General features: G+C 34.0%; 1 protein-coding gene across 1 annotated transcript in view; it reads left to right on the top strand.

Annotated features, from left to right (window-relative positions):
* The first annotated feature begins 3,591 nt into the window (after positions 1-3,591).
* Positions 3,592-12,601, top strand: part of LOC110114770 (zinc finger MYND domain-containing protein 15-like) — a 30,613-nt gene continuing 21,603 nt past the window's right edge. The window contains exons 1-2 of the mRNA XM_020848110.2: positions 3,592-4,193; positions 4,483-4,596. Of these exons, the coding sequence (XP_020703769.1) occupies positions 4,089-4,193; positions 4,483-4,596 (219 nt within the window). The 5' untranslated portion in view covers positions 3,592-4,088. The remainder of the gene's footprint in view (positions 4,194-4,482; positions 4,597-12,601) is intronic.

The following is a 12,601-nucleotide window of genomic DNA, read 5'->3' as shown; positions in this document are numbered from 1 at the left end:
GCAAGATATCTACCAATGGCTGGAAGGTTGAGATGTGACCCAATGGTCCTTAACACACGCTAGTATGACAACGAATGCGACATAGTCTTTTAATGGTGTATTGAAGAGAGCTCGAGGTTTGCCAGTTCAAGCCTTGATCATAGCCACACTATGGGAAAACACGCGATTACCGTCGAAGCGGGAAGCGGGAAGGCAGGTCGGGTGTTCAGGCGGATCGGTTCACGCGGCAGCCGGGGGTGGGTCGATTCACTCGGCAGGCGGGTCGGGCGGCGGTTCACGCGGCAGGCGGGAAGGCAGGTCCGCATTACACATTGAAATTTTTTTGAATTCTGGCGTATTAAAATTTCGACGGAAATATTTTTCCAGTGGAAATTGCATCGGAAATCCGCCAGAAATGTTTCCATCGGATTTTTTTACGTCGGTAGTCCTTTTACGACGCGAACCAAACCGGCGGACGAAATTCTGCCGGAAAGTGCGACGGAAACCCAGAATTCCGTCGGATTTCACATGTTACCGGCGGATTATATCCGCCGGTAATAGCGGGTTTTCCTGTAGTGCCATATACAATAACGTTGTCAAAATATTCATGAGGCGGTTAGATTTCATTACATCTGAGGAGAGTAAAAAAATATTATTTCTTTGCTCCACAAGTACAAACAACACTTAGAAGGGTTGAAGAGGAGGCAAGATATATGCCATAACCAATCAGGCTTAACATGCATGAATTTTAAGTTTTTGACATGTCATCCAGATCTTATCTTGTCGACTTACTTGATAGAAGGAGATGCAAGTGTACTTGTAGGAAATCTTTGTTGTTTCACATACCATGTGCACATGTGATATGTTGTGTAGCAATATTAAGACAAACACATTTAGATTATGTTTCTCCATACTACACGATCAGCAATTACAAGTTAACTTATTATACATAATTTCACCATATCCCCAATAAGAATGAATGGCATCAACATGATCCCAGTGTTGGTTTGTTCCCACTTCTCCCCCCAAACTACAGCAGACGATCAGGTCGTTCGAGGACTAATCGGTATCACAATACAATGGACGAGTCATGACCATGGAGTAACGGAGTTTGTGGAGCTTGTCATTCAGTTGGTCACAACAGAGCCACTTGCCCAATAAGGGTCGTAGAAACTAGTATTTCATTTGTTTGTCGTAGTAAAAGTGATTGTATGTGTATTTGATCAATTATATGGTTGACGTACGTAACTTAAACATTTGTTAAACTCCTGCTATGACCAACTACTACTTATGTGATAATTTTGCATAACTTGTTGAATTTTTTTTAAATGGTAAACACTAATCAGAAATAAATTAATTTTTTTTTTAAATGGCAGGGGTAAGTCTCCTGTTTAACGGGTGACTTACTATTATCACCATTTTACCATCTTCTGCTCGCTCAGCATAACAGGCAGCTAACTCAGCTAATCCTAGTCAGCATAAGTCGCCCGCCCCTTAAATGGACAATTTTGACTATTTTAATTATTTAAATATGCTTAAGCTCTTAATACAAATTATAATCATGCTTAGCCTTAAAATTTTCTCTTGAATAAAACTAGTCTAGAAATTCGGTCAAAATCACATCAAATGACTTATGCTCAATTTCTTGAAGTGGTCAGATTGTTGTTGATCTGATCACAAGAAGCACTTATAAGGCTAAAGTCAGCCATATAAAAAATGAAACTAAAGAGTAAATTCACTCGTGCAGAAGAAATATGGTTGAAACAACAAAGACCATCAATGAAATAAAATACATATTAAAAATAAATACTAATAGCCTCAGCCAAAAGCTATCAAGATAATGAACATAACCCAATTCATAAATAAAACCTTGCAAGTTTCTATCCTTATGGATCATCATTCTGCAGAAGCAGAAAATCAATCTCATGTGCAAAATTCAAAGGATTATACGTTGTGGATTTTGGAATAGATGCAAAAAATTTACTATATATAAACCCAAGCAACAAAGAAGAAAATTTCAACATATTTACTAAATAAAAAATAATTTAGACCCTAATGTGGAAATGCAACACACCAGTTAAATAAATTGAATGAAACAAATTAAAGCTAATTATACAGGGATCTGTATATAATAGTAAATTCAGATTTGGAGCTTCCATGTGATCTTCTGATGACATAGACAATGCAAAAATTGAAGCTATTGGGCTATTACTAATGACATAGCTATACAATTTTTAAATTTGAAAGTTTATATAATTTTTCATACTAGTAGGAAGAAGTTATTCCGATGAAGTAGGAAAATACATTAAACAACTTAATAAGAGTAAATGTGAAATTGAGAAACTATGTATCCTGATTTTCATAGCATTAATGAAGAGAGTGAATTCTTCACTCAGACAACATTAACATTAACACTTCTCGCTTGATAGGATCCTCGAGCAACTTTGTTGAGTACGAGTAAGTTGGTATATCTTCAAATACTTCATTGATTTGATCAAATACTTTAATTGCATCGGATAGTAATGGAGGATAGCTTGTTGATTGCAATACATTTGACACTGCTCTAATATTTATGCATGCACTTACAAGTTGAGTTATTTGGTTTCGTAGGAAACCGGATTCATTTTTTTTTCTTTACGAATTGTAGAAGTTGAAATTGATTGACATTGTGAGTTGTTGCAATTAGTAAGGTTGTCTATTTTTTTGTAAAAGAACTTCAAAAGAATTATCAACTTTGTCTAATAGTTCAGAATCTCCCCCAAAATCATGATGTTCGACAACTTGGTTGGGAGCCCAAACATGAGCACCAGCAGCAACTCTCATGAACATTATGTCAAACATATCCTCTAGTTCAGGATCTATGCCGCAATATCTAAATTTTTGGCATTTAGAATGACCTATAAGGCATAGTTAATTGTATATGTTAGAAACTACAAAAAATTAAGTCTGAACTAAATAAATATATAAATATATAATAATTCATTGGTCACATGTAAATTTTTTTCCACCATTCACCTGGTTCATCAATAGTCTTTCTTCTATAATCCCAACCCAATTTAGTTGTGCCTCACTTTAACTCCTTCCATAAGTTTCAATCATTTTTTAGTTTATCATATTTATTTTGAAAGTTGTGCATTTGTCATACTCTCTACCCGTTTTCTCTTGAAAACATTTCATTAAAATTTTCCAATTCTCTTGATTAAAATGCATGTTGGACAATTTCCTAGTTCAATCAACTTCAAACATAAATCATAAAAAAATATTTTAACATCGCGCTCCCATGTTGCAAACGCTCCCCCGTCCTTTGGTTTACCCATTATATAGCCTGTTTACATTAGCATTTGTTAGTATTAATATTGAAGATTTATAAACCTTAGCAAAATTTGAGTGATTAAAGTAAGCGAAAAAATATTAACAAATGTACATTAAAATGTAGTAACTATATATGCATATAAATATAATATTTGTAGTATAGGAATTATATCAATATGAAGTAATAATGTATTTATATTATAATATTAAACATAACATAATTATGTAATTAGACTTCAAAGAACAAAATCATCACTCATGAGCAATAGATGATATATGGCTGAATGAGCAATAGTAAGCTTGAAATGGCGGAAAAAGAGAATGTGTTGAAGCTTATGCCGGCCTAGAGTTTCAAGAATGAAGAAAAAAGTTTTAGGACAGGATAACAAGAGGGTGCAGACTTCAAAAGGGGCTTTCGAAAATTTTACCTTCCCAATTATAAATTAGGGATGTGTTGGAAGCCTTAGATCAGTAGAAGAATTACTGAGAAAATTTCAGGGGATACCAACGAGAGAAAGGAAGGATATTAACATATTTTTCTTTTCCTTTGACAGAATTGCGGAGCTCAGCATAGAAATAAGATATTTTGATCGCCAAAAACAAAAGGCCAACCTGAAATTTTTTACACCTCCGGTACAAAGAACAGCCACAAACAACCTCGAGTCGCGTACCTCTGCAGCCTAGCCGTCGTACCAAACCGGCTACAAGTCATCTATAAATTACGTTTACGCTAAATTTAATCTTAAATTTCCCTTTAACAGATTTTTCTAAATATCGGCCCCATACAAAAGAAAGCCATGGAGTGTGCCGCGAAGGGAAGTGCTGACTCTTGCGTCCCCGGCCCGCCTAAGAGGCGCTGCGGCAACTGCGGGGCCGTCGCATACTGTTCGTTAACTCACCAGGTCACCGTTTTCTCTGCATCCTTTTCAGTACTAGGGTTTTACACTTCATGCCGCCTTGTATTGTTGAACCAACAATTGAAATTGATTCTCGGAGCTTCGGTTTTTCACTTTTTACTATCTTTAATTTCCTATTCGATGCCTGAAATTGATCCTCGAATCTTCCTAATTGTTATTTATAGTGTTAGTGTTTTTCCCGTGCCACTTCAATATGATTTGATATCAAGTATGGGATATTTGTTTTCTTGAAACATTTTTTTGTTCGTTAACTCTCTTGTTTCACACTCGGCAGAAGATGCATTGGAATGATCACAAAGAAGAGTGTGCAAGATTCGAACAACAAATGCAGCGTGCTGTCCTTTTGAGCGATTTGCCATTTACATTTTCTAAAAGCTCGGGATCAGTGGTACATTTTTTGTTTCTTAAATTTTGTAGCTGATATACTATGCATTTATTTGTGTTTGAATTTATTTTTAATGCGTAGGATTCAAGCTTTAGACACATCGAAGGCCATACCACTCAACCTACTCATTGGTTATACTGGTTATGTTTCAGAGCTTTTATTTGTAGAGTGATATTTTATCTACTAAAAAAAGTTAATATTAGTCAACACATAACACGCTAGAATTTGAGTGGGTAAAACATTACTCTTATTAGTAGTATGCTACCAAAAACTTTAAATACTACCATGGTTGATAATTGGCAATAATATAGATGTTTTACAGGGTTTACATACATACCTCAAAATTCTTATATATTTATATGCCTAATACTTAAAGTTTTTACATTTATTTATCTAACACCTTAGTAGATAATTCACATCTTAATTCATAAAAGGTGTATTTCACTTTGGATACATAAAATTAGTGATATTTTTATGTAATTTAAAGATTAATGTGTTATATGAGCTAAAATAAAGATTTAAATGTTAGACATATAAATATGTAATAATTCAGTGGTATGCATGTTAATCACTTTTTTTATATGATTATCAATTATTCTTTGATTAGAAAATCATTTTTTTATTTTTGAAGAGGCTAGTTGAATGCTTACTACTTCAAATTTGATTAAACGAAGTGTGAAAATTTAATGGTATGCTATGAAGAGTATTATTTCACCAATACTTGTAGTGTAGGCTATATGAGATAGTTATAATGGTGTGCTAGTATTATATGAACATTGCCACCAACGAGCCCCCAATGACATCAACTTGAGTGTATGAATTGTGGGAATGCAAAGAACATGCATGGCTTAAAGACTACCACCGGAATGGAGGATAATAGTGGGTGTATGGGGTGTGATTAATAAATGCGTATTCCTAAATTTATACGAGTTGTTATTGATAGCTTAGGTGTCTTGATACCATTGAGTGGGCTGTTTTGTTTTGTTATATTTATGGGACAGTAAGTTGCAGTAGAGTTAACTTTGATTTGCAATTATAGAGAATTATGAGTATATCAGGAAAATTTTTGCTGATTTGGAGGTAATGAAAAATATCATTTTATTCCCTGCTCTTTATGTTTCTTCTCTCTCACCATGTTTTTCTATTTTTCTGAATAGTTCTTTATTAAGAGTTGCCGATTTTTTCAACCTACCACTTATTTGCAACATTTGATGCTATTATATTTAACATCCCACCCCTGTTCCTCGCTCCAACCATGGCACATATAGTAGTTGATGCCTTCCAAAACTCTGAAGTTATGGACGAAAGAACTTGATCCACTGTCAAGGTGTCTTAGTGCCTGAATACCTCTAATGAATAACTGTCCTTAATCAACAAAACCCTAAGAGAAATTCAACTTTTCCTTACCATGTTTGAAGTCAAATAGGGAACATATGTCTTTCATTAATGATCCATCACAATCAGATTTGTCAATCGTCTAATTCAAAATTGGCTTGATGGGGGTTTATGGATGGTTAACCCTTCAAAACAATGCACATTTAAACATATTGGAAACTTCAAAATTAGGATTCAGAAAATTGAATACTGTTATGGGTTTTAGCGACTCTCTGGTGGCAATACAATCACCTTAACATCATTCCAAATGGACAGGCCACCTAAGGAATATTATTTATCTTTGTTGCATCGATACGAATACGGCGACATGGATACGAGACATGTCAATTCTTAAAAATACAGGATACGTGTGCAGTGCGTACACCACATTATAATTATAAATCATACATAAAAATTAAGAAAACAATCGAAACATAATATTTAAAAGTACAAAAACAGAGAAAGCAACATCATTTTTAGCCTTGTAGCTTATAATATCAAAATAAAAGTTAGCATTAAATATCTAGTACAACAACAAAAACATAAACATGAATTTTCTAGCACATGAAGTTTCAATTATTCAATAGAAGGAATGATATGATTAGCTTCTTCAGTGGTTTGTCTTTGAACTTCTATATCATCTTCAATAAATATCATAGCTTCTAATTCAGGCTCAACAAGTGAAAGATTGACAATTTCTAATATTCCCATATCATCAAAAGACTCAAATCCATCTCGGAAATGAGAGAACCTCGCTCGCAGCTGCGGAAGTAAATATGACGCGTCTTTTTTTTTTCAGATTTTTTTTGTTTTTCAATAATCACGCATATCGGATACGCGTGTCCTTTTGAAATTAAATAGTATTTTAATTGGATACGGCTTTGCCGTATCCAACACGTATCGGTGCCATATCGGAGGCGTATCTGTGTATCGTTGTATCAGATACAACATGCCTTCATAAATAGGTGTATCAGTGCAACATAGGTATTTATGGTTATCCAAAACTAAAAACCTTACTTTTAAGTTAGATTTCCTCACTGCAATCCACGTTTGTTTTGGGCCATTGAATTACAGTGAGCTTCAAGGTGAACTTGATAAAATAGTTCAAACACCCACAGCTGCTAACTATCAACTTCACTTTGAGTTGTTAACTGCTTTGATGAACATATTCCACAAAGTTATTTTGAATCCGGTTTAAAATATAATATCCAAAAAAGAATTTAGCTTCTGTCTGTTAGCCAATATTACTTGCACCAGTCAATTGAACTCGTCCAATTCATTGAAGATAAAACTGTAAAGGTAGACTTTCCCAACCACCAACAAATCCCATTGTGTCACCATTGCTAAGCTAACTAACCTGCTTATTGTGAACACCATAGAAATCAATACCTATCTGCTCCTCAATGCCAATAAAAAAGTTAACTCCCGTTGTGCTTGCTATTGATGTGACAAAGGCTTATACCATTATTGGGATGAAAAGTTTCATTGCGATCACATCTGTAAAGGGAACATGGTTGCCCTTCTCATTGATTAGGATATTTTGGTGTTGGACAATGTTACTTCACAATAACACAAAATCTGAACCTGCAAAAACATAGCAATGAATCAACCTGAGAGTAGTTTTGATGCCTTGGACTGCCAGCCAACCTCACATGCATTCCATATTTATGGAACATTTGCTAAAACCAGTGGCAGAGCCAGAAAATTTATTGGGGGGGGGGGGCTAAATTATTTTATTAAAAATTTCACTAACTTTTTTCATCCAGGCTTGGGACCGGCATAGGCAGTTTTAAAAATTTTTATATAAAAATAAACTACTAAATATAAAATAAAGTACACTTACGATTTATACCTTCTATTTTTCATGTTTTGAAATAACTGAATAATAATATTATTGTCAATACAATATAAAATTTCTTTTTCAATATAAGCGATTAAAGTATCTTTCATCCGCTGATCTCCAATTCGATTGCGTAGTCAATTTTTTATGATAACCATTGAAGAAAATGCTCTTTCAACTCCTGCTATTGCAACATGTAATACTAATGCCAACTTCAAAAGCCTAAAATCAAGGGGATATAACATTTTCTTCCTGCTCTGAATCATTTTTTCAGCAAAACTTTCTCTATCTTTTAACGATGAAAATTTTACATCAAATTGCATATCCATAATGTAAGTTTCCAGCTGATTGTCAAAAATCATCAAATTGGGAGTGAAATCACTCGGATATAAGTTTGCCATTTTAATTAATTTTTCTTTGTTGAATGCACAGAATAAATTTGATGGATTCAAACAAGCAATACACAAAAGTAATTCAGTATTAGCTTTTGTGAAGATTCTCTAAATGTATTACCATGTTTTTTGATGATTCACTATCTGCTCTAATTCTTTTTTTGTTTTGCTCATCAGCCTTATTTTCTGAATTCTCTATTGGTGTTGATACGCAAGATTGTGATGATTTCTTAAAATATTTCTCCATAATCTTTGTGCAAGTTTAGATTTGCGAACTACATAAAACATAAAAATTACAAACAAAATATAAAAAATTAAGAACAAAGCAGCAAACAAATATTTTTTTTCCTAAAAGAGTAAACAGTCAACTACAATAGGTATTAAAATAAGAAAATAATATATCAAACAAATTCAGATTCCTAAATTTTTTTTTGTTATCCTAAACAAGTAAACAATAAACTACATTGGGTATTGAAATAAGAAAACATAAAACAGTAAACTACAATAAATTTTAACATAATATTGAGACTTGAGATTTTAGATCAAACAAGTTCAAGGAATGATTTTTTTTTTATCTGAATCAGTAAACAGTAATATTGAACTCTAATGAGTATACAATAGTAAATAATTTCTTTACTTGGGGAAAAAATCTATAACCAAAAGACAGTATAGAAAAAAAAAAGAGAGAGCTTACCTGTGCGGCTGTGCAGCTCTAGAATTTTTTGCTTAGGGAAAAAGTCTGCATAGGTATAGAATATTTTTTAATATGATAAAGACAAAGACAAAGGTATTAATTCTTAATTAATGATATTAATATGAATATTTTTTCCCTAAGACAAAGACAAAGACAAAGGTATAGATTTCTTACCTGTAGTGCTGTGCCTGTGCCGCCGGTGTGACGCCTCAAGATCTAACTTGAAAAGAATTATTCAGTCAATCCTTTAAATCAATCTTCTACCAGAGCTATCTATAATCATCAACCAGTAACAAACAGTCTAACAAAAAATCTACAATTCAAAACATCATGTAAACATTTCTATTCATTCCTAAAAGTACATTTACAATACTCAGGATCTACACATCAATCATACGTAATCTATCCTGTCCTGAGTATAAAAAGAATCACTATAACAAAAGGACAAAAACCTGAAGATTCCTAATCAACCTCAATCTCCTGAAGATTCCTAATCAACTTGAAAATATTAACCACATATAATGAGCTTCAAAAAGCCCAGCAGGTCACCAAAACCTACAACTGAAATCAAAGCACGATACGGAAACAATATGCATGTCAATCAGTCAAATCATTGCAGTCACTTACACATGATCATTTGAATCAACGTAGAATCAGAAATCAATGCATAAACAGTAATCAGTACATAAACGGTAGTCAATGCGTAAACAATATCAATACAGAAACAGTAAAATTCTCAATTTGCAATAGAAGAATCAGTAAACAGTATAAAAGTCCGTAAAGCTCAATGAATCAGTACGTATGTCAAATCTCTACAGTAGTTGTCACTATCCATAACACTAGTCAATTCCGTAAATAGTTAAATCGTTAAAGAAATCTTCATCTCGGTAGTATCAATCACATCAATGAAATAAAATCATAACATTATTTAAAATAGTCGAAATCAATCAATGCCGTAGAATCATATCAAAACGTACACTTGTAATTCAATTATCCAATATCACGTGCTCAGTGAATCACATGAAATCCAGTAATTTATATCACATGTTCAGTGAATCATATGTCACTTACACAGTATATCACGTGCATAATGTATATACAGTGAATCAGTAGTATTAGTGCCTGTATCAGTATCAGTACAATCCAGTGACATGAACAGTAATGGTATAACAGTGAAATCATGCATTAACAGTAAATCCGTGCAGTAACTAAATCCGTACAGTACAGTAACGATAAATCCGTCAGTATCAATAAATCCGTACAGTAGCAGTAACAATACTGCTAAACATGCAATTCAGTACAGTAGTCATACAGAGCAAGTAAAAGCACTGGCTATTAAGGTGTTTTTCAGTCTTGTATTAATATCTTGTATCTTGTATTTGTTGGCTCAGTAAAAAAGAGTCGTCACTCTTTGCCCGTCGGCACAGTAATCATCTCCTTATAACTCCCTTCAGTAATCACGTGATCAGTAGAGGATAACACCAAACCATATTTAAAGGAAAGCCCGTCGTCCCACCATCTTGTACAGGTCAATCAGTCTCCAACCAACGATTCAACCAGTCTTTACTTGTCTTTCACACACACAGTACACAGTAGTATCACAATATCACAATAATATAACAACAGCTTCAATCATATAACAACATTCATCATTATCTCATCAATGCATTGTAACCGTAAAACATGATTTGGCTAAATTTAGAAAACTCCTTAAAATATTGTATAGTAGACAGAAGTCGTTGTAAAATGCACAAATCCAGAAAATTACCAAATTACTAGAAATCGCGTAAAACAATGTTTCAAGACTTTACTTGTACTGAATCAATATTTTTCAACATCCGGATAATTTTCTATTCGATAAAAATCCCACAGAATTCAAAGTATCCGGTGAAAACTTTCCAGAAAATACTCAAATCGTACAAAAACATCAGTTCACTAACATACCAAAAGTTACGCGGTAAAAATTTCGTCAATACAAAGATATGAACGTTTTTCGGTAACAGAAACACAAAACTGAGCAGAGAAATACCAAAACTCGAAATCTTTGAAATCAGAAATAGGATTCGGATTCCTTACTGCGAGGCGAACAAATCTTCCAACAACAGCGACGGACGAAAAGCACTCCGCGGTCTCCTAAATCAAGTCTTCCTCTTCTCTTTCCTTCTCTTTCTCTCTCCATCTTTTTCTCTCTCTTGAAAATGATCCAAAATATCTCAAATCCGATACTTATCAAACAGGATCGTCCCGGACGATTTCCATTCGTCCCGGGACGATTTGCCCTATGGACAAATCTCGTCCAGACGAAATGTATTCGTCCATGGACGACTTGGTCTATGGACAAATTTCATCCCGACGATTCGTCCGGGCTAGTACAGGTTCGTCCAGACAAACCATACAGATTCTTCACAATTATCTTCAGTTCGCCCCGTACTAAAGTCAGTTCGTATGGACTAACTGCACTAAAAAATGGAGAATCTGAGGGGTTTTACAGCTGGCCAGATGAAGAAGCCAGAAGGAGTCAAGGAGAGCTAAGACCTTCGCAAAACTTGTTAGCAGCAGAGGATGTGCGATGAAACGAGGCGAACTAGGGTAGGAGAACGAGAGCTCTGGGCGACAATTTCAGTTTTATTTTGAAACTGAATTGGTAAAGGAAGCCGAATAGGCGAAATATCATATTAAAGCTTTCTTAATTAGCTCCTACCACCGCCGAAATATTCCTATACGCGAATTGTAGTTTGTGAGGTGAGTCATAAGGCTCATGGAAAAAATATTTTAATTTAAAAATTACATGGTGAAAATGAAGGCAAGAAGTGAATTATTAGCATTATAATTAAATAATATATTACATAATGGCATATTAACATTCTAATATATTATAAAGCAACAATTTGATGTACATATAAATTAACAAATTATGCTATAATAAAGTAGCAAGTAAAAAGATGTATGAAATTGAATTACAATGAAAATATTAACATGATAAAGCAACATAAGATATGATATTAAGTAAAGGCAACATATAATATCAAATCTAATTCCAAGTTAAATATTAATGAGCTGAGAAATTGATTTTAAATTAAAACTTAATTTCAATTAAAAATTAATTTAATTAATTCATATAATTAATTATTGCAATTAAATTAAAATTAAAAAATGCAATTATGAAAAATATTCACATTAAGCGACGTTGTACAACTTACACTAAAACTCAAACTTCTAAAAAGCTAATCAAAACACAAAATAGAAACAATTGCTTCAAAAATTCTAATCTAAACCTGGCTCCTAACAAAAGGCTGCAAGCTCTTGGCAAACTCTATGATGTAGGCAAACGCGGCGGCGGGGGGGGGGGGGGGGGGTCAAATAACTTAAGTTCTTTTAGTCTTTGGGCTGCTGGTTGCCTCTCGGGTTTGGCCTTGGCTGCTTTGGTTTTGAGCTATTTTCTTGGGAGCTACTTAGTTCTAGCTCATTATTGATTGAGCTAATTTTAGCTCATTAATATGAAAAGGTATTCTTTATGTTAGCTCATTATGTGGAATTGGATCCTTGCCTTTTCCCCTTCTTTGTGTCTCCTCGGTTTCTTCTCGTGGTTGCTTTTTCTCCTTTGATGGGTCCTGGTTCTGGTCCCCTTTGTGCCCCTTCGGTTCCTCCCCTGGTTGGCTGTCCCATGGCTGTTTTTCCCTGTTTTATGTGTGGCCTTTTTGGGCGCTG

The sequence above is a fragment of the Dendrobium catenatum genome, unplaced genomic scaffold (assembly GCF_001605985.2).
Source record: "Dendrobium catenatum unplaced genomic scaffold, ASM160598v2 fragScaff_scaffold_1626, whole genome shotgun sequence".
Classification (NCBI taxonomy): domain Eukaryota; kingdom Viridiplantae; phylum Streptophyta; class Magnoliopsida; order Asparagales; family Orchidaceae; genus Dendrobium; species Dendrobium catenatum.
The sequence above is the reverse complement of the archived record's forward strand: the minus strand, read 5'-3'. Positions and strand labels throughout refer to the sequence as shown.